The 23833-nt window shown below is 39.9% G+C and overlaps 1 protein-coding gene across 2 annotated transcripts in view; it reads right to left on the bottom strand.

The window, feature by feature from the left end:
- LOC110450758 (presequence protease, mitochondrial-like) overlaps positions 1–23833 on the bottom strand; it is a 62514-nt gene that overhangs the window by 22684 nt on the left and 15997 nt on the right. For both annotated transcript variants that reach the window (XM_021498453.1, XM_021498454.1), the window contains exons 9-18: positions 17852–17934; positions 17085–17213; positions 16305–16418; positions 15112–15208; positions 14194–14328; positions 8272–8410; positions 6796–6912; positions 5961–6090; positions 5222–5342; positions 1107–1183 (exon numbers count right to left, since the gene is read on the bottom strand). In XM_021498453.1, the coding sequence (XP_021354128.1) occupies positions 1107–1183; positions 5222–5342; positions 5961–6090; positions 6796–6912; positions 8272–8410; positions 14194–14328; positions 15112–15208; positions 16305–16418; positions 17085–17213; positions 17852–17934 (1142 nt within the window). The remainder of the gene's footprint in view (positions 1–1106; positions 1184–5221; positions 5343–5960; positions 6091–6795; positions 6913–8271; positions 8411–14193; positions 14329–15111; positions 15209–16304; positions 16419–17084; positions 17214–17851; positions 17935–23833) is intronic.

Raw genomic sequence — 23833 nt, 5'->3', positions numbered from 1 at the left:
TCAAATCAAGAATTAAATACATTAGGGAGTTGATGATCTGAGTTAAACATACTAGAACAATGACAGGTCATTAAGAGCCCCGCAAAGTTACTGACAACATCCCACCCCCACCCCCATGGTCTATTTTAAGTAATAGTTACCTTGACCTTGGGACATTTTTAAACTCAAACTGTACATCTACATAGTGTATCATTAAATCTAATTTCAAAAACATCAGTCTATTCAATTCCGAAATAATTACCCTACCCCCAAGGTACATATCAATTTAGTAACAGTGACCTTGACCTTAGAAAACTTTTAAACCCTTATTTGAAATCTACAAATGACAGTATATCACCATGCAAAAGATCAGTCTTTTGGATTTTAAGAAATCTCTGAAAACAACAGTGTGGAGTGATAGACAGACTGTTAAAGGGCACCTGTATCTCTGAGGTGGCCCTAATAAACGGCTCACACAGTTGCACGGTTTCAATGCATGCTACAGCTGTGTGATCGCACAACGTATCGAAACTACTGTGCATACATCGTACGCATACCGTCCACACATCCTATGCACATAATGCACACAACTGTGCTATTTTACAATTGATCGCCCCATCGTGTGATAAACACGCACACATATGTGTGATATGCAATAGGGTAAGATAGGTTAACTGATGTTACAAAATGAAATAATTTGGAAGGCTCGACTGAAATATGTAACATCATATATATACCGGTGAGATATCTGATTAGAATATTTTGCACTGCAAATCATGTTACACATTATTACAATGACTGTAAATCTGTCCATAATGCGGTTGTACTGTCAGGGTACAGTACATAGCCGTAGCGAATTGAATGGATCCATAGTTAATCTCCGATTAGAGTGTATTTACTGGGGACCATGACAGAGGTGCAAATAACTGAAACTTCAGATCATTGACAAATGTTACTTTTGTGTTTATAATATGCTAATAAGAAATAAAATTCATACAAATTAATGTGCTAAAATGCCAGCAATTTGTACCCGGGAATGAGAAAATGTCACTCATATCAACTCTGCGATGTGAAATGTCAGACATATATATATATGTATCTTTGGTGGTGTTTATAGAGTCTCTTACCTTGTAAATACATCTGTCCAAAGTCCCAGCATCTTCTCCAAGTTCCTGTCCAGACAGTAGGAGGAAAACATTAATCCCTGAAACAAATCAACACAATCATCACAATGATAATCAATATCATCAAATTTCTTTATTGTAGTTGTGTATAAAATGTGTGAAAAGCATTTTGAAATATATATATACCAGGTATGTAAAGTGTATTAAAATTTCTAGGAACATTCCTAATCATCTTTAGAATAATTGTATGTGTATTCTGTTAAAGAGGAGCCTCCTCATCAGTTTACAATGAAAACATACACATTCAATTATAGCTGAACCTGGCGGGATAGTGGGACGGCTGCATGATGTACATAACTGGGAGGATTTTGTCTGAATGAAGGGAGAGAACTCTTCCCCAGCAAGCCATTTTGACTGATATGTCTCGCCTATGCTCCGCTTTGACCATCAATGCACATATCAGAGAAACTAACTTAAATGCAAAAGCTTAATGCTGATGGAGATGCTGACGAAGTCAATGAAAAGTATTCAGCATTTGATGCATGGGTTGAGATGTACTACTTAAGATGCATCTATGGTCCACGTTTGGTTGGTCCAACACTTATACTTTCAGTGAAACTAACTTAATGTTGACGCCGTCGCCACTTTCACCACCATTGCCGGAAAAGCAACATCATAGTCTCGCTTCCACTTTTAATATGTTGTCCTGTGTGTGTTTACATGTTGGTACCTGTTGTCCTGTATGTGTTTACCTGTTGGTACCTGTTGTCCAGTGTGTGTTTACCTGTTTGTACCTGTTGGCCTGTGTGTGTTTACATGTTGGTACCTTTTGTCCTGTGTGTGTTTTCCTGTTGGTTCCTGTTGTCCTGTATGTGTTTGCCTGTTGGTACCTGTTGTCGTGTATGTGTTTACCTGTTTGTACCTGTTGTCCTGTGTGTGTTTACCTGTTGGTACCTATTGTCCTGTGTGTGTTTACCTGTACGTACCTGTTGTCCTGTGTGTATCAACTCCTCTGACTTGTTGTCCAGTGTGTGTTTACCTGTTTGTACCTGTTGTCCTGTGTGTGTTTACCCGTTGGTACTGGTGTGTGTTTACCTGTTGGTACCTGTTGTCCTGTATGTGTTTACCCTTTGGTACCAGTGTGTGTTTCCCTGTTTGTACCTGTTGTCCTGTATGTGTTTGCCCTTTGGTACCGGTGTGTGTTTTCCTGTTGGTACCTGTTGTCCTGTGTGTGTTTACCTGTTGGTACCTGTTGTCCTGTATGTGTTTACCCTTTGGTACCGGTGTGTGTTTACCTGTTGGTACCTGTTGTCCTGTGTGTTATTACCTGTTGGTATCTTTTGTCCTGTGTGTGTTTTCCCGTTGGTACCAGTGTGTGTTTACCTGTTGGTACATGTTGTCCTGTGTGTGGTTACCTGTTTGTACCTGTTGTCCTGTGTGTGTTTACCTGTTGGTACCTGTTGTCCTGTGTGTGTTTACTCATTGGTATCTGTGTGTGTTTACCTGTTGGTACCTGTTGTCCTGTATGTGTTTACCTGTTGGTACCGGTGTAGAAATCATTTCCTTCCCCGCCTGAAAGTTTCCTTGGGGAAAAAATCAGCTAGCTAATTCTTTCCCCGGGGAAGAAATAGGCTAGCTGATTCCTTCCCCGGGGAAGAAATAGGCTAGTTGATTCATTCCCCGGGGGAATGAATCAGCTAGCTGATTCTTTCTCCCCTCAGTTAGTTTTTTCCCCGGGGGAAGAAATCAGCTAGCTAATTCTTTCCCCCCACCCCATATTATTATTTTTTCCCCGAGGAAGAAATCTGCTATTTATTGCTCCCCCTCGTAGTGTTTGTTAATGGGGGATATTGGTGACTAGCCAATCCTTTTCCTCCGAATTAGTTATTAGGGGGGAAGTTATTGGCTAGCTGATTCTTTCCCCCCCTCTCTGTATTATTAACTAAGGGGAAACTATTGGCTAGCTGATTCTTAAACCTTTAGCTGATTCTTTCGCCCCTCTCTGTATTAGTAACTAGGGGGAAAACTATTGGCTAGCTGATTCTTTCCCCCCTCTGTATTAGAAACAAGAGGGAAAACTATTGTCTAGCTGATTCTTTCCCCCCTCTCTGTATTAGTAACTAAGGGGGAACTAATTGTCTGTATGATTCTTTCCCCCCTCTGTATTAGTAACCAGGGGGAAACTATTGTCTAGCTGATTCTTTCCCCCCTCTCTCTGTATTATTAACTAAGGGGAAACTATTGGCTAGCTGATTCTTAAACCTTTAGCTGATTCTTTCGCCCATCTCTGTATTAGTAACTAGGGGGAAAACTATTGGCTAGCTGATTCTTTCCCCCCTCTGTATTAGAAACAAGAGGGAAAACTATTGTCTAGCTGATTCTTTCCCCCCTCTCTGTATTAGTAACTAAGGGGGAACTAATTGTCTGTATGATTCTTTCCCCCCTCTGTATTAGTAACCAGGGGGAAACTATTGTCTAGCTGATTCTTTCCCCCCTCTCTGTATTAGTAACTAAGGGGGAACTAATTGTCTGTATGATTCTTTCCCCCCTCTCTGTATTAGTAACCAGGGGGAAAGAATCAGCTAGCCAATAGTTTCCCCCTAGTTACTAATACAGAGATGGGGAAGGAATCAGCTAGCCAATAGTTTCCTTTCCTAATTGCTTACTTACACAGAGAGTAGGGATAGAATCAGCTAGCCAATAGTTTCCCCCCTAATTGCTTATACAGAAAGGGGGGAAATAGTTTCCTCCCCCATCCACCCACAAATCAATGCCAAGGGGGTAGAGAACCAACCAGCCAATAGTTCCCCCTCCTTAAAAAATCAATATTAGGAGGAAAATCTGCATGCTAGTAGTTTGCTCCTTCCTTGAAATTAATACAAAAAAAAAGAGAGACAGAAAAAAATAAGCTAGTTATTTTCACTGGAAGGGAAAAATTGGCTAGTTATTTTCCCCCGGGGCGAAATTATCAGCTAGCTAATTTCTTCCCCCGGGGAAAGAATCCACTAGCTGATTTCTTCCCCCCGGGAAAAAACTATCTTGTGGGGGAAAGAATCAGCTAGCTGATTCTTTCCCCAGGGAAACTTTCAGCGGGGGGGAAAGAAGTGGCTGTTACACCGGTGTGTGTTTACCTGTTCGTACCTGTTGTCCTGTGTGTGTTGTGTGTGTTTACCTGTTGGTACCTGTTGTCCTGTGTGTGTTTCCCTGTTCGTACCTGTTGTCCTGTGTGTGTTTACTCATTGGTATCTGTGTGTGTTTACCTGTTGGTACCTGTTGTCCTGTAAGTGTTTACCTGTTGGCATCTTTTGTCCTGTGTGTGTTTTCCCGTTAGTACCGGTGTGTGTTTACCTGTTGGCACCTGTTGTCCTGGGTGTGTTTACCCATTGGTACCGGTGTGTGTTTACCTGTTGGTACCTGTTGTCCTGTAAGTGTTTACCTGTTGGCATCTTTTGTCCTGTGTGTGTTTTCCCGTTAGTACCGGTGTTTGTTTACCTGTTGGCACCTGTTGTCCTGTGTGTGTTTACCCATTGGTACCGGGGTGTGTTTACCTGTTGGTACCTGTTGTCCTGTGTGTGGTTACCTGTTGGTACCTGTTGTCCAGTGTGTGTTTACCTGTTGGTACCTGTTGTCCTGTAAGTGTTTACCTGTTGGTATCTTTTGTCCTGTGTGTGTTTTCCCGTTAGTACCGGTGTGTGTTTACCTGTTGGCACCTGTTGTCCTGTGTGTGTTTACCCATTGGTACCGGTGTGTGTTTACCTGTTGGTACCTGTTGTCCTGTAAGTGTTTACCTGTTGGTATCTTTTGTCCTGTGTGTGTTTTCCCGTTGGTACCTGTGTGTGTTTACCTGTTGGTTCCTGTTGTCCTGTGTGTATCGACTTCTCTGACTTGTCCTGTGTGTGTTTACCTGTTTGTACTTGTTGTCCTGTTTGTGTTTACCGGTACGTACCTGTTGTCCTGTGTGTATCGACCTCTCTGATTTGTTGTCCTGTATGTGTTTACCTGTTCGTACCTGTTGTCCTGTGTGTATTGACCTCTCTGATTTGTTGTCCTGTGTGTGTTTACCTGTTCGTACCTGTGTGTGTTTACCTGTTTGTACCTGTTGTCATGTGTGTGTTTACCTGTTCGTACGTGTTGTCGTCTGTGTGATGAGCCTTGACATGAACTCCAGCAGACAGTCCCCCCGTGTATAAGTCAATGTCCTGTGAGAGAGACTTATAATCATAATCTCCTGCTCCCATCCTGTTAACAGACACAACCAATCTATTATAATCTCACCAATCACAAGTGATAGTCAATAACATTATCTAACTCTTAAATACTTCAGTTTTTCTGGCCATGAAAAGATCCAAAACACAATCTCCCTGAAAATGTGTTATAGAATTTATGACAAGTTTACAGATAGCAAGTTATATTATATGTGTTAATAGGATTTAATTTAATAGGAAAAAAGATGGATGCAGTAAAATATCTCCCTCTATATCTATATCAACGATACAAAACATACGTATAATATATTTACATTCAATTCTAACAAACATGTAAAAACTTACAAATTTGCCAAGTGATCATATTTCATATATATATTTTTCAAGTGTTCATCCAAATTGACCTCAAATTCTTTAAATGTAGTTGAGCCTATAACTCTCTTTCCGAAGCTGTTCCATATTCTTACTGTCCTGAAGTTGAAACTGAATTTTCTGAGATCTAAATTGCATTGGTTTATCTTTGATTTTTTGTGAATGATCGCAAGTTCTTGATAAGTGTTGGATGTCGGATCATTGTCACATACAAGAGGTTGATGACTTTGTGATGTTGTTGAAAAAAGAGATCCCTTCCTTCACACCCGACGTTACTTACTTTGTGATGACGTTACAGAAGAGAGGTACGTAGGGTTTAAGATCATCCGACACTGAGGCTAGGTTTGATATCATCGTCAGGTACGATACCCCGTTGGTTGGCGCTTCACATTTCTGTACCGGTACACCTCCTACAAAGCAAACATCATGAATGACTTCAAACCAAACACTAAATACATCAAGAATATCTGCACAAACACTAAATACATCAAGAATATCTGCACAAACACTAAAGACATCAAGAATATCTGCACAAACACTAAATACATCAAGAATATCTCCACTATTTCATGCAATATATAAAGTCTGATTTTCTTAACGATCCAACTACATCTTTCCACACACCAACTGTATTTGTACTGAACCCAACACATTACCAAGTAACATAAAATGACATAAACAAAGACTTGGGTAAATAATATATAAATATAATGGGTTTGAAAATTACTTGTTTATTACCTGGTACATCAATATCTCAAGAAAGTTTCTAGTCTGATAAGGCAAGTGCATTTCGGAGTCGCTTACAAGTAATTTGAAGAGTAATAAGTTTAAATTTTTTGCCTAGTTTTACAGCAGAATACAAGCCAAAAAGAAATTGCCTAAATGAAACAATGAAGAATATCTTTCCATTTTCAATAAAAATTATTCTACTATTTTTCCCAATTCATGTAGGAACAGGCTTTTAGGTAAAAAAACACTGGTTATTTTTTACACTTACCATATATTGATTTTATAAGTGATAAAAAGAAGATATTGTATGTGAGGACAGCATCATTAGTAACATATACAACTCACAGATGTGTAACATAACAAACAAAACACAGACTTCTTTATACCTAATTCTATGGTTTCTACTGGTTCTGGCTTTATTCCTCTCTCAATCTCGTGCAGGTGGATTGTGGGAAGACAATCCAAATCCTCAGGAGACATTTGTTTTTCCAGCAGTTTCTTTCCTTGAAAAACAATATATACATATGCGGTGAAAAATCCTGATTGTTTCATCACATACATACAACAGATATACTATATACCTGGAAATTTTCCGCCCAGTCAAACTTTCACCCTTCGCACATGAGATCAATTACCGCCCAGTCAAACTTTCACCCTTCGCCCATGAGATCAATTAGTGTCCAGTCAAACTTTCACCCTTCGCACATGAGATCAATTACCACCCAGTAAAACTTTCACCCTTCGCCCATGAGATCAATTAGTGTCCAGTCAAACTTTCACCCTTCGCACATGAGATCAACGACCGCCCAGTCAAACTTTCACCCTTTGCCCATGAGATCAATTACCGCCCAGTGCTAATTTCACCCTTCGCACATGAGATCAATTAGTGCCCAGTGCTAATTTCACCCTTCGCCCACGAGATCAACGACCGCCCAGTCAAACTTTCACCCTTTGCCCATGAGATCAATTACCGCCCAGTCAAACTTTCACCCTTCGCAAATGAGATCAATTAGTGCCCAGTGCTAATTTCACCCTTCGCCCATGAGATCAATTACTGCCCAGTGCTAGTTTCACCCTTCACATATAACTACTATGTATATTATGCTGCTTACAAAAAAAGTGAAAATATGACTGCAGCTAAAATTTCCTAGTATGCAGTATTTATGTCTCATAAACCTGACCTGTGTCCCTTCTACTGTGACCTTTTAGCATGTGCCCCTTCCCCTGTGACCTTTTGCCTGTGACCTTTCACCTGTGCCCCTTCCCCTGTGCTCCTTCCCCTGTAACCTTTCACCTGTGCCCCTTCCCCTGTGCCCCTTCCCATGTTACCTTTCACCTGCGCCGCATCACTTTTGCTCTCTGTATTTTAACCTGTCAACTACACTGCAATCAACTGTGTCTTTCATCGATTACTTTATAACTCTACCCCATTAATTCCATGCCAGTCTAAAATGGAATGCGACAGTCACATGATGACTGGCACAATGGTAATCTAATGATATTTGGAATAAAATCTGGATTTCAAAGCTGACAAGAGGAATGAAGTTTACTGAGTGACTGCATGATTGTATAAAAATTGAGGATTAGTAATTTCATCAGGATCCTATCTCTCATCATTCATGCCCCAGTATAAGCCCTTACTTGAGTCATAAGTGACACCTGAACTTGCGACCCCTGGTATACCATGAGACCCTTAACCTGTGACCTCCTCCAAGCCTTCTTACCAGTTTCTCTGTCCTTTATAGTGAAGTCCAACCCTCTGACCCCCTTCTGGTTCTGTTCTTTCACCTTTGTTCCTTCCATTGTGACTCACTGATTCGTACCCAATATCTTGTGCACTCCTGACCTGCATAATCACTTACCTGTGTCAAAAATATTCTTGCAGTCAGATGTGGTCAGCTGACTGACATGCCTTTTCAGCCTCTCAGCCTCCTCCTTGGTTCTGCCCTCCTCGAAGTCTTTGTCTGGCTCCATGGTGGTCACAAGACAGTGTTGGTTGTCCTACAGATACACAGTCATGTACATTCAAGGGCAATAACTCATGTGTATTAACTAACACTAAATTGAAGTATGTCTAGACAGCAGGGTCATTTTGTAACAATACTGAATGCTGTGTAATTCAGTCAAGGGCAATAACTCCTGTATATTCAGACAGTGGGGTCATTTTGTAACTATACAAAATACTACACAATTCAGTCAAGGGCGATAACTCCTGTATAAACTAACACTAATTAAAAGAATATTCACACAGTGGGGTCATTTTGTAACTATACAAAATACTACACAATTAATGGAGTGGAGCACAAAACTGTACAATCTACTCAAGGGCAATAACTCCTGTATATTAGCTACCACTTCATAGAGTGGAGTTGTGTTGTTTAGGAACACAAAACTGTACGATCCAGTCAAAGGCAGTTACTCCAGTATATTAGCTACAATTTCGTTGAGTGGAGTTGTGTTGTTTAGGAACACAAAACTGTATGATCCAGTCAAGAGCAATTACTCCTGTACATCAACAACTGTATTTATCCAGCAATAAGCCCATGCTGGTAATATTTGTTTGTTTGTTTGTTTATGTTTAACGGCCCATCGACGGCTGTGGTCATTTAGGGCCATGGTGATTTATTTATTTATTTTACTTTTTTAACAAACATGTGAATAGCGAAGATAAAATGGTTCATTTTAAAAGTATTCGCATTGTATGTGTAGATAATAAAAAATAAATAAAAGGGAGTTAAAATAATAAAAGAGATAACGAATAGATGATATGGAATATGCGATATATATATAACGTCAAAAATGATAAGGTGGGTTAAAAGACATCAGAGTCTATAAAATAGCCCGATGTCTTTCAAATAGTTAAATAATGCCTTCGAATCCACGGAACTGAAAAGTGTTTTCATATCCGGGACTCGGAAGTAGTTATCACGAATGTGTTTAAAATCGGAACATTCTATTAAAAAATGCTCCACTGTAAATGGAGTGTCACATGCGTGGCATGAAGGTATATCTTCTCGTTTTAAAAGGTACGAATGAGTAGGATATGTGTGCCCAGTGCGGAGCCGAGCGAGGACAACTTCCTCTCTACGATCTTTCCGACTGGGAATAGATGTTTTAAGTTTCGGTTGTATCTTAAAAAGTTTGTTGTTGGTCTCCAGAGACCAGCGTTTCTGCCATTCATTTTGAATGGCTGTACGAATAGTAGGTTTAAAATCTGTGTATGGTAGTTTGATATTTGTTTGTTCGAGATTCAATGCATTTTTTGCTTCCCTGTCAGCAAATTCGTTGCCTTTTATTCCGACATGGCTCGGAATCCATAGTAAAGTTATTTTAGACTTTTTTAATATACGAGATATTCGAAGAGCAAGGTTTTGTACGATTGTGTTTTTAGGATCTCGTAACTGTAAACTCTGTAGGACAGATAGAGAGTCTGAACAAATAATTGCCTTTTTAATGCGGTGTTCATCGATATGGTCGAGGGCCAAACCAATGGCGCATGCTTCAGCAGAAAAGATGGAGGCGCCGTCTGGTAGTCGGACTGAAGTGCAAGTATTGGCAGTACAGCAGGCTGCTGCCACTTTCTCACCTTCTTTGGAGCCATCGGTGTAAAGTTGTGTATGAGAAGGGTAATTCGAAATGCATTCCCGAAAGGAGGATTTGTGTTCTTCGGGCATAACACTTGATTTCCCTCGCTCATGTAATGTAAAGTTAAAATCGGGGGTTTGAATGGTCCACGGAGGAACATCAGATATGTTAAATTCAGCTATGTCCGTCAATTTTATGTTGAGTTCTTGCAGGAAATTCAAAATTCGGATACCAAATGTTGGCAGAAGTTTTTGGTTTTGCGTAAATATGTTTTGGTATTTGGGGTTGAATACTTGGTTGAAAGCAGGATTTTTAGGGTTTGATTTTAATTGAGTTGCAAATTGTAATGAAAGTTTTATTCTTCTGTCATAAAGGGATGGTTCATTTGCTTCCACGTACAGGCTTTTTACAGGTGTTGTTCGAAAAGCTCCCAGGGCAAGACGTAGCCCTTGGTTATGGATTGGATCTAGCATCTGAAGGTACGAACTGCGCGCTGACCCGTATACCATAGAACCATAATCCAGTTTTGTTCGAATAAGTGATCTGTATAGGCGCAAAAGCATTTCACGATCCGCTCCCCAATCAGTATGAGAAAGGACTCGTATAATGTTTAACGCCTTGGAACACTTATCCTTCAGATACTTTATATGTGGTATGAAAGAGAGTTTCGAATCAAAAATGAGGCCGAGAAATTTAGTCTGTTCAACAACAGGAATTCTAGTGCCATCGAGTGTTAGATTTGGGTCATTGTGTGCTTTTCGTTTTTGACAGAAATGCATGCACACAGTTTTGGATTTAGAGAATTTGAAGCCGTTTTCGTCTGCCCAATTTTGTAGTTTGTTTAAACTCTGTTGAAGTTGTCGTTCTATCGTGTGCATGTTCTTAGATCTGTAACAGATCAAGAAGTCATCCACAAATAACGACCCTTCTGTTGATTGACCAAGACATTTGACTATATCATTTATTTTAAGTCCAAACAGTGTGACTGATAGGATTCCACCCTGTGGGACTCCCATTTCCTGTTTAGACGTTTCAGAAAAAGTTGAACCAACACGGACTTTGAAGTGTCTATCTGATAGGTAATTAGATATAAAATTGGGAAGGTTTCCACGTACGCCAAGGTCGTGAAGATCTTTCATGATGCCATACTGCCATGTAGTATCATAGGCCTTCTCAAGATCGAAGAACACAGCGACAAGGTGTTCTTTCTTGGCGAAAGCCTCTCGAATGAACGTCTCTAATCTGATGAGATGGTCATTTGTCCCTCTTCTATTTCTAAAGCCACTTTGAAGAGGGGATATTATATCGTTGGCCTCAAGAAACCAAACCAGTCTAGTGTTTATCATTCGTTCCAAAGTTTTACATACACAACTAGTCAGAGAGATAGGACGATAGTTGTTTGGGTCAGTAGCATCCTTTCCCGGTTTTGGGATAGGTATAATTGTGGAGTTCTTCCACGAATCGGGAATCTTTCCGGAAGCGTAAACTTGGTTGAATATGTAAAGAAGGCATGTTAGTGAAGAGTCCGGTAAGTGCTTTAGAAATTGATATGGAATATCATCAGGACCTGAAGCAGTGTCCTGTGATTTTCTAAGCGAATCAACAAGTTCTGGTAGGGTAAATTGTTCATTATAACTTTCTTTGTTTGATGATTTGAAATTGAGCCGTTTCTTTTCTCTCTTTTTTTTCAAAGACTGGAATTTTTGGGAGTGGTTTAAAGGGGATGAGTTTTTAGCTATGTTTTTTGCAAATGCATCAGCAATTTCAGTTATAGACGAGAAAATTTTGTTTTTATTAATGAGGTGGGAGGATGTTGCCTTTTTCTTTTTCCCACTTATTTTCCGAATCATATCCCATACTTTTTTTGAGGACGTGTTTGATGATATCTTGGATACATATTCTCTCCAGCTGTTTCTTTTGTCAATTTTAATTGATCGCCGAGCCTTTGCCCGCCAAATTTTAAATTCACTGTAGTTTGAAGCAGTTGGGCAATTGAAGTAGCGTCTTAGAGCAGCTGCCCGATTACTGCGTGTTTTAAAAGATTCTTCAGATAAAAGGAACTTCGTAGGTTTTGGAGCGGATTTTGGAATTGTCTTTTGGGCAATTGAAGTGAGTGTTTCAGTAAAAGTTTTGATAGGGTCGTCGAGGTTAGTAAAATTGTCTATGGTTAGTTTTTCAATGCACATGTGTTGGAATTGGGCCCAATCTGCTTTGTGCATATTCCATCGAGGTAGAGGATCATCAAGAGGAGTCCCAATATTCTGAAGAAAAATTGGGAAGTGGTCACTCCCACAAAGATCATCATTTACCCTCCAGTCATAGTCAAGTAAAATGGATGGATGGCATAATGATAGATCAATGTGGGTACGAGAGCCTGTAGCAGGGTGTAAATAAGTAGGGGTATTGTTGTTAAAAAGGCACAAGTTGTTTTTATCTATAAATTCCTCAATACGTCTTCCTCTCTCGTCTGTGTTGGGAGAGCCCCACAGGCTATTATGACCATTAAAATCACCGAGGATTATGAATGGTGTTGGGAGCTGGGAGACGAGATTATTGAGTTGCTCACAAGTGAAAACTGGTAATAAGCCAGCCAATAAATATTGTAGTTCATGATCAGAAGAAATGAAAAAAATTATGTAATGCCATCTACCCATTCTCCGAGTAGGAAGTAATGATCTTTTTCTGCATTGTTTTACATGCATTAACAAGCTGCTTTCCCTAGAAAAAAAATGAAGAAAAAAAATGAGGAATATCTTCCATTCTTTATTTACCCTTAGGCTGCTACATTATTTTCTATGTAAAGGGACACCACTGCTGAATTAATTATTGAAATTTAAATTAATTTATTTAATTTTTCAAATGTGCATAACTTGAAAAATATTTGTTATATGTGAAAAAAAGTTATATGAAAATTGTTTGTTGTTGTCTTATATTAACGTTTTCAATTCTTAAGTTGCTTGAGTATTTATCTGTACAGGTGGTAATAAAGGTAAGAAAAAATGAATCTTTTAATCAATCAGATTTAAGCAAGAGAAAGATCATTTTAAAATTATTTTTGTCCGCAAATGTGATTGGCAAATGATAACAGAGATTATAAACTTCATTTTTGACATAAGACGCTGTACATTTACACGGAGATTCTCAGGTAAAAAGGTCAGGTATTTCGTCAAGAATTGCATGTGATTTGCTACAGGTTTCAGGTCGTCATTCAATATATTTACTGTCACCGTCGGCATATAGATATATCTTAGCTACGGTCTAGTTTACGATTAAATCATCGATAAAAAGTTTGAAGTAATAAATCGGCTCAAAACGTATCAATGTCAATGTTCAATTCGGCCTCACGTGCAGACGACATGTGCGCCTCGGTCCGCCAATATTTTCCTGTTTGCATAGGGGACAAAGCCGTTCATTGGAAAGTTACATATTATGTTACACCAAAGTATTTCCACATCAACCATGTCAAACCCTTCAAAACCTTTATTATCATCATAGGTGACACTGGAGAATAAATGTTAACCATCGTATTCATCACTTCAATCTACGCGTCCGCCATTTGTATGACTTTTTTTCGATTTGAAATTCTCTCGCACACCTTTGGTCATTACTAGGGTACACTGCCGGGAATATCGAAAGTAATGACAAAACAACCAATCAGAAGCCTTCTATTATACGCGTTCGGGTTTGCTATAGCAGCAACCCGACTTCACACTTCCTGGCTATCGATCAAAACCTACAGACCGAGAAACGGCATATGCCGTGCGTAGCACTGACGACCCGACTTTTCAAAACGGCATATGCCGTGCGTAGCAGCCTAAGGGTTAAAAATATCACTATATTGTACGTACATGCTGCTGTAATTTAAGGAAGAAAAAGGAAGCTATAGCTACCAGCCTAATATCATGACTCCAGGTATTTCCATTCTTCAGAAGAAGTCACTTAAAGGAAAAGTTGATTGACGAAGGATGGATGGACAACGTGCCACAGCATACACACACTTGCCCTTCAGGCAGGTGAGCTAAAAATCACTGGTGTTGGACTCCTGGGCCAACTACAGCGTAAATATGTGAATATTAAACGGGTCTATATTTAAAGAGGTGGGGGAGATGTCCAAGCTAGCAAGCCTAAATTTCACTGAAATAAACATGACCTGTTAACTATTTACCCTTTCATTCATTAATACCACCTTCTATACTGACCTTGAAGTGCTCCTTGACCTTGTCCTGAAGGAAGTTTGGGTTGTCAGCCATGGCCTGTCTAAACCGTGTAATGTGATTGTTGATCTGCAGTGCCAACATTGGGTCCCCATCATGGTTCCATACTGATGCCAGATTCTGTTTGAAAACAAGACATTGTATATACTTTAGGTATACAGTTTATTTCAATAGTACTGTAGTACCCTGGCCCACTTGTGCTACAATTTTATCCAAAATCAAACTTAAGGGGAGGATAAATCAAATCTGAAAAACTTCGTTGGAACTCTTTAGTGTTTTGCCTGCAGTGGGACAGGCATCCTTAAGTTGAGCATGGTATACTGATAACACATGGTAAACATGAGGATACTCTAGGGATCTAGAAACAAATTTTCATACAAATATAAATCTGTTATCTTATACATTCCATTCTCTCTCACCTCACCCCCTAGTAAACCTTGGGACCCCACAATAAGCCTGTAGAGCGACAGGAACAAACCATACATGAGAACTCTAACAACTGAGCTACCTGGTCACCAGTGAACGACCAAGACTAGTTACGCTACATTCCTCCCTCCTTTTCCTAAGTCCTCGCCACCAATGACAACAGTATTTAGAAGCCACAGCATTCACCTATTACTTGAAACAAGGATTGGTCACAGGCACCACAGGTAAGGAAAATGCACGGCAACATGGTGATTCAAACACGGGACACTCCGAACTCTCGATGGACACTCTACAAATTGAGAGACCTGGTTGACAGCACACAACCCTTTCCAGTTCTGTTTATTTTTTATATTTTGTTACTGATAGAATAAAAACCGAAATGCCATGACAGTTACAGATACGTTAGAGTACACATGGCCATGCCTACCAATGCCATGACAGTTACAGATACGTTAGAGTACACATTGCCATGCCTACCAATGCCATGTTGAGTCCAAAGTTTCTGGCCTGATGTTTCAGCCCCAACTCAAGACGATGTAGCAGGGCATCTATATTCTTCTGGTCGAAGCCCTCACTGTAGGTCAAAGTTAACAGATTACAAATTATTACACAACATTTACAAAAGAGCCCCAGATACATTCGTTTACATGTTCTTTTTCACCCCTATGATGTTATTGTAATTTATAATACATTTATTTTATTATATTTTTCACCCTCTTTCCTGTTAATATACTTTTTTCCAGGTGTGAATTTGCACCCAACTATTTATTACGGTTATTGTTCTATCAAGATAAGCACCAAAATATATTTCAATTAGGAATTATTTTCATATTTTTTTTATATATTTCCATCTACCATAAATCACAAAGTTTATAGATATTTGATACCCTATTAAATTTTGATTTGAACACAAACAGAAACTGGAAACTAATTTTGTGAGCTTTCAAAAACACTGTTTCCTTTGTCAAGCAGAAATAAATTGACCCTTGTCTCGAGTCTATACAGCTGAAAATAACTGACTAAGCCACAATTTACGAAGTCAGTAAATATATAGTATAAACTTTATTTATTTTATAATGATTACGATAAAAGTTATTTCAGCTTATATTAATCACTCTTGTTGGCCCGCATGTTAGCGCGCTACATCTTATTGTGGGAGAAAACTGGAGTACCCAAAAAAAAACATGTGGTTGGGCAGGCAGGTGACCCCATATATCTTTATGTCCAATTGGGGAGTCAAACCCCCGCTATCTTTGTGATAGGCAAGTGCGCTATAGACTAGCTCCCAAAGTCAGTCAAGTCAGCTATCAGGATGATATGGAGACATTTCGTTCAATAACACTCTAATGTTGCAGGCAGTCAGAGGGATAGTACTCTATTTACCCATTCTACCCCTTGTGGATGTTAATATTCCTAATGGGAATTCAACATCTACTAAAGGACAGAATGGGTAAATTTTTTCGAGAGCCCACAAAATAAATTCTCAGGTACTGTTTGCATTCATAGCACATATATATATATCAATCATACCAGATTGATGAATCTCATTCTGAATAAAAATATTCCACTTCTAATTTCCTGTTGATTGGCTTGCACTAAATCGTGTGTTATACTCTTTAACATCATTTAATATGTTTTCTTTTTATATAACGACTGTCATGATGACTTACCTGATGACCTTGTCAAAGGTCGCAGTGATAATGTCCTTGACCTTGTCTACATCGTCCGAATGGATACCGCGTAGTCCGACAGAAAAGACTGCTTCCTTCATCTGTTCCTGGTATCTGAAACAGATTTATACTATTTTATTACGTCTGATTCAGGTAGGAATGATATATATTCGTAACTGATCAGATGTACAGATGAATCCTAGAGGTTTCAGTACCTGTTTTCCCTTTCTCGGTACCTAAGATAGGATGTTTCAGTAAGTTTTCATTAAGATGAAAAACGCTGAAGATCCTTTGAAAATTTTATTTTAATCAGCAACAAATAAGATACAAAAAGTAATAGAATTGCAAAATAAAAAGTCCAGCTGCCAAAAATGACCTTTGGGAAGTACAGAACATATTAAAGTACCAAAACATCTCAAACTAAAAACGACCAAGTACCAAAATGTCTTGATCTTCATATATAACAATGTACTACCAAATTGCACAAATATGGCTATATATAGGTTATCATTGTTTAGCTATTTTAAATCTTATTAAATGTTGTCATCTTGATTAAACTTATTTTTTCTTCAATCATCTACTATCCGCGATAGTTGCAGTGCTCGTACTGTCTGTTGTCCCCCATCATGGCACATGATAAAAAAAAATGACGATGTTGGTCGAACCTCTGACTCGTAAAAAAAACATGTATTCCTCGAACTATTGATCTGGACCCTACAGGGTTTTACTGAACTACTCCTAAACCAAAATCAGCAAAAACGATCAACATCCCATTCTTACCCAGTCAGAGGGGCGTAATCAGAGCCAATATTTGCCTCGAGTAGAGCTTGATAAAAAGGGGATGTTTCTCCATCGGTCAAAAGGGTGCTAATGACATTCATGGTGAAAGATTCAAATACATCAGAAATTCTGAAAATAAACAAAACATAAAATAAATAAATCATTTTTTATGCATACAGAATTGTATTGGGAGGAAATGTTTCAAACAGTTTCTTTAACAATACATAGTTTTATAGGATATGGCAAAAGAGATAATTAAAACAAGGAACCCCGCTATTCCACCAGTTCCAGAGTAACATAATACTGGTAATGAGGGTTCTATGACATGGTATTAACAAGCCTTTCATATAGATATGTCTCGCCTATGCCCTGCTTTGACCATCAATGCACAAATTAGAGAAACTAACTTAAATGCAAAAACTCAATGTTGATGGAGATGCTGACAAAGTCAATGGACAAATGAAAGGTAGGCCACAGCATTTGATGCATGGGTTGCGATGTACTACGTAAGATGCATCTATGGTCCATGTTTGGTTGGTCTAGCACTCACACTTTCAGAGAATTTAACTTAAACGCAAAACCTTAATGTTAACGCCGTCGCCGGAAAAAGCAAGAAAAACAAGTTTCAAAGGAATAACTCATTTTAACAATGATGGCCAACAATCTCGCACTGATGACTGAAAATCTGATATTTAAGGATCACTGGCTACAAACACTCTTACACTAAATGTTTATACTCTGTTAGATAAAAACTTGCTTCAACTTACTCTGACAGCAGGAAACTGGCCGAGACTATCGTCTGCTTCTCGCTTGCTGTTGGGTCGTGGGGACATGTGATACGTGCTGCCCTCTGTGAACATGAAAGTTAACTGAATACAGAGAAAGCTACTGTAAAATTATTCCTTTTCTGAAGTACTAGGGGCATTAAGGGGCATTTACTGCCTCATTGGGGATTTAGAATTAGTTGTTCTATTCGTAATCAGAAATAAATGAAGTACGCAAATATGAAATTTCAAATTCTTTTGACAACTGATTTAGGAGATATGGCATTACAAATAGAGACATATTGTGACTATTGTCTGTTTTAGTTGAAATTGACCATTTTGAAGGAAATTTACTGAACACTCTTCAACTTTCAATTTTTGAGTGCCTTCGCTCAAACATTGTCGTACCCAGAGTTTATTCATAGAAAGGAATTTTTGTTAGTCACGTGTGGAGGGTTTCATTTCTGCATGCTAACTGTTCATATTTTGACTATTTCTGCATAGCAACGCAATTTTGTGGCCATGATAGGGCATCTACGCATGTGCATTGGAAAAATTCTGCACCAAGAAAGATAGCCAATTAAAGTTGAAATTTATATTTTTTTATGAGGCCAAAAGTGACCCATAACGCCAAGTCCTTTCCTCTGTATAATTTCTGTTGTTCAGCTTAACAAGAGGCCCAATGGGCCTGAATCGCTCACCTGGTATTAATCTCACACTTGTAATCTTAAAAGTGGACTAAAATACAGCTACAGGCAGAATATCAGTGTTTGATTCATAGGAACCTATTAAAAGATTTAAACATATGACGCCTGTGACCTTGAATGTCGAACAAGGACATTAGGTTGAACAGAGTTTAAAGTCTTCCAACCCAGCATGCTTTTAGCAAAATATCATAACCCTAGACCTATTGGTTATACAGAACAAGTCATTTAAAGATTTAAACATATATTGACCACTGCGACCTTGAATACGGGCGAAGGTCATTCATTTTGACAAAATTGGTAGCCCCTAATCCCAGCCTGTTAATGACCAAATATCATCACCCTTGGTCTTTGGCTAATTTAGAAGAAGTCGTTTAAAGGTTTTAAACATATTTGCCCCCTGTGACCTTGAATATAGGGAAAGGTCATTCATTTGAACAAACTTGGTGGCCCTTCATTCTAGCATGTTTCTTGCCAAATATCACTAGCCTAGGCCTCTTTGTTATTCAGAAGAAGCTGTATAAAGATTTTCTATGACAATTGACCCCTGTCATTCATTTGAACAAACTTGGTAGCCCTTAATCACAGCATGCTACTGGCCAAATAGCGTAACCCTATGCCTCTTAGTTATTCAAAAGTTGTTGTTTAAAGGTTTTAAACATATTTGACCCCTGTGACCTTGAATATAAGTCAAGGTCAGTCATTCGAACAAACTTGGTAGCCCTTAATCACAGCATGCTACTGGCCAAATAGCGTAACCCTATGCCTCTTAGTTATTCAAAAGTTGTTGTTTAAAGGTTTTAAACATATTTGCCCCCTGTGACCTTGAATATAGGGAAAGGTCATTCATTTGAACAAACTTGGTAGCCCTTCATTCTAGCATGTTTCTTGCCAAATATCATTAGCCTAGGCCTCTTTGTTATTCAGAAGAAGCTGTATAAAGATTTTTTATGACAATTGACCCCTGTCATTCATTTGAACAAACTTTGTAGCCCTTCATCCCAGCATGCTACTAGCCAACAAGAGGCCCCGATGGTCGGAGAAGGATTTTAAAGGTTTTACCTCTATTTCTCCTATTGGACCCCGCCCTTCTGCCCCCCCCCCCCCCTTCTAAGAAACCACACCTACTGCTAATACAAAATTGAGACCCCTTGACCCAAAGATGCTCCAGACTAAATTAGGATAAAATCCCTTAATCCCTATGGTAGAAGAAGGATTTTAAAGGTTTGACCTCTATTTTCCCTATTGGTCCCCGCCTCTCTGCCTACAGGGGGGTCAGTCACACCGTTAATACAAAATTGGTTCCCCTTCCCCAAGAATGCTTCAGACCAAATATGGACGAAATCATGTCAATCCTACCAAAGAAGAAGGATTTTGAAGAATAATTTGCTATGTTTCCCCTATTGGACCCCGCCCATCAGGCCCCTGGGGAGCCAGACCCATGGTTTATACAAAATTGGTGCCCCTTTACCCAAGGATGCTCCACACCAAATATGGACCAAATCCTTTCATTCCTACAGAAGAAGGATTTTAAAGAATAATTTGCTATGTTTTGTCCCTATTGGGCCCGCCGCTCAGGCACCTGGGGGGCCAGATCCACGGGGTATACAAAATTGGTTCCCCTTCACCCAAGAATGCTTCAGACCAAATATGGAACAAATCCTTTCATTCCTACAGAAGAGCCCCCAGGGGGCCCAGACCCACCATTTATACAAACTTTGTTCCCCTTCCCCCAAGGATGCTTCTGACCAAATATGGACCAAATCCTTTCATTCCTACAGAAGAAGGATTTTAAAGAAACAAGAGGCCCAGGGGCCTTAATAGCTCACCTGGTATTTTATTTTTCAATTTAAAACCTGCTGAGTACCATTCAGGTTTATCAAAGGAGTACAAGTAACAAAGTTGCATCTTCCATTTATAAATATTCAATTCCCTTTGCCCAAAGATTCTCTAAAACAAGTTTGGTTAGGTTAAAATCCCTTCAACGGTACAGAAGGAGAAGGATCTTTAATGTTTTCCTCTATTTCCCCTAATGGGCCCCACTAATCTGCCCCAAAGAAGGGGAATCCACACACCTCAGTTTAAACAAAATTGATTCTTTTCTCCCTAAGCATGCTTCAGACTGCATTTGGTTTAAATCCCTTCACTTGTATAGTAGGAGAAAAAAAATCCTCTATTTCCCCTATTGGGCCCCGCTCCTATGCCGCCAGAAGGCCCACACCCTCCGTTTATACAAACTTGAGTCTCCTTTGTCCAAAGATGCTCTAGGACAAATTTGGTCAAAATCCTTCAATTGGTTGAGGAGAAGATTTTTAAAGATTTACCTATTTTCCCCTATTTGGCCCCGTCCCTCTGCCCCCAGGGGGACCATACCCTCCGTTCATACAAAACTGAGAACCCTTTGGCCAATGATGCTCCAGACCAAATTTGGTCAAAATCCCTTCATCGGTACAAAAGGAGAAGGATATTTGATGTTTTCCTCTATTTCCCCTAATGGGCCCCACCCATCTGCCCTTAGAAGGAGGCCCACACACCTCAGTTTATACAAAATTGATTCTTTTGTCCCTAATCATGCTTCAGACTGCATTTGGTTAAAATCCCTTCACTTGTATAGCAGGAGAAAAAAAATCCTCTATTTCCCCTATTGGGCCCCGCCCCTCCGCCCCCAGAGGGGCCACACCCTCCGTTTATACAAACTTGAGTCTTCTTTGTCCAAAGATGCTCTAGGACAAATTTGGTCAAAATCCTTCAATTGGTTGAGAAGAAGAACATTTTTAAAGATTTACCTTTTTTCCCCTTATTTAGCCCCGCCCCTCTGCCCCGAGGGGGGGCTATACCGTCCGTTTATACAAAACTGAGAACCCTTTGGCCAATGATGCTCCTGACCAAGCTTCAGACTGCATTTGGTTTAAATCCCTTCACTTGTATAGTAGGAGAGAAAAAATCCTCTACTTCCCCTATTTGGCCCCGCCCCTCTGCCCCCAAAGAGGCCACACCCTCCGTTTATACAAACTTGAGTCTCCTTTGTCCAAAGATGCTCTAGGACAAATTTGGTCAAAATCCTTCTATTGGTTGAGAAGAAGAAGATTTTTAAAGATTTACCTATTTTCCCCCTATTTGGCCCCGCCCCTCTGCCCCCAGGGGGGTTATACCCTCCGTTTATACAAAACTGAGAACCCTTTGGCCAATGATGCTCCTGACCAAATTTGGTCAAAATCCTCTGAGCCATTCAGGACAGGTAGCATTTAAAGTAAAAAAATGGCGGACGTCGGACACCGGACGCCGGACGCTGCACCATGGGATAAGCTCACTTGGCCCTTCGGGCCAGGTGAGCTAAAAATTGCTTTGTTTCCCCTATTGGGCCCGCCTGGGGGGGCCAGACCCTTGATTTATACAAAATTGGATCCCATTCACCCAAGGATCCTTCAGACTAAATATGGACCAAATGCTTTCATTCCTACAGAAGGAGAAGGATTTTAAAGAATAATTTGTTATATTTCCCCTATTTGGCCCCGCCCCTCAGGCACCTGGGGGGCCAGATTCACGGTTTATACAAAATTGGTTCTTCTTTACCCAAGGATGCTCCAGACCAAATTTTGTTAAAATCCGATCAGTAGTTCATGGCTAGGAGTGTAAAATTGACCCACGACCGACAACGGACGCTGCACTTTTTTGTATGGCATAAGCTCACCTTGGTCCTTCGGACCAGGTGAGCTAAAAATTGCTTTTTTTCCCCTATTGGGCCCCACCCCTCAGGCACCTGGGGGGCCAGATTCACGGTTTATACAAAATTGGTGCCCCTTTACCCAAGGATGCTCCAAACCAAATTTTATTAAAATCCGATCAGTAGTTCATGACTAGTAGTGTAAAGTTGACGCACGACGGACAACGGACGCTGCACTTTTTTGTATGGCATAAGCTCACCTTGGTCCTTCGGACCAGGTGAGCTAAAAATTGCTTTGTGTCCCCTATTGGGCCCGCCTGGGGGGGCCAGAACCTTGATTTATACAAAATTGGATCCCATTCACCCAAGGATCCTTCAGACTAAATATGGCCCAAATCCTTTCATTCCTACAGAAGGAGAAGGATTTTAAAGAATAATTTGCTATATTTCCGCTATTGGGCCCCACCCCTCAGGCCCCTGGGGGGCCAGACCCATCATTTATACAAAATTGGTTCTTCTTTACCCAAGGATGCTCCAAACCAAATTTTGTTAAAATCCGATCAGTAGTTCATGACTAGTAGTGTAAAGTTGACGCACGACGGACAACGGACGCTGCACTTTTTTGTATGGCATAAGCTCACCTTGGTCCTTCGGACCAGGTGAGCTAAAAATCATCTCCCTGGGCATTTTGGTTATTCAGAAGAAGTTGTTTAAAGTTTTTAACATATTTGACCCCTGTGACCTTGAAAATAGGTGAAGGTCATTTATGTGAACAAACTTGGTAGCCCTTCATCCTAGTTTGCTTCTGGCCAAATATCACCACCCTAGGCCTTTTGGTTATTAAGAAAAAGTTGTTTAAAGTAAAATATTGACGCCGGACGCCAGACGCCAGACGATGGCCAGGTGAGCTACAAACCACTGATTCAAAATGTTGCTATGAAAATTTAAGTAATCAACTGAATGGTTTCTAACTGACGTTGCCTAACAGCGTTATGGTAATCATAGAACATATGTCCCATAACAAACGGCTGTTTAAACACTTAAAAGTTCGATGAAACAGTTTATTGAAGTTATGAAACTTCCATGACATATATCAGCATCCGTGTAAGGGCTTGAAAGTTATATACCAGAACTTTAACCAAAGCAATGCAGATGCTGGAATAAGTGCGCAAGCCTCCAGCCCCAATCCCATTTTTCAAGAGTTTAGCCGAAAAAATTGACTTAACTTTCATACCTGCTAAATGACCTGCATCTTGTGGGTCACACCCGCAAAATTAACCTATCACCCGCGACCAACTCATGACACGCGCGGGTCAAACAAATCTCCCGCATTCCGTCCACATGACCCGGAATCACCCGCCTCCGCACTCGTATTAGTATCTCCCTATTTCCGGAAGTGCTCCATCCGTGTTCCTCAGAGGTTTAGCATTCAGGTATAGGTAAAGTCTGTACACAATTCGAAATGTTTTCACAATGGCGGTCTCTCTTTCGTGGAAGCCAAGCAAATTTGAAAGGTGAGTACTGTTTACTACAGTATTACAACAGTGCATAGAATCCCGATCGTAGTACTTTCATTTCACATGCACAACCTTAATGCGGACTGCGTCAAACGTTAGA

Source organism: Mizuhopecten yessoensis, unplaced genomic scaffold (genome assembly GCF_002113885.1).
Source record: "Mizuhopecten yessoensis strain PY_sf001 unplaced genomic scaffold, ASM211388v2 scaffold5503, whole genome shotgun sequence".
Classification (NCBI taxonomy): Eukaryota; Metazoa; Mollusca; class Bivalvia; order Pectinida; family Pectinidae; genus Mizuhopecten; species Mizuhopecten yessoensis.
Note: the sequence above shows the minus strand (reverse complement) of the source record. Positions and strands in the feature narration are given on the sequence as shown.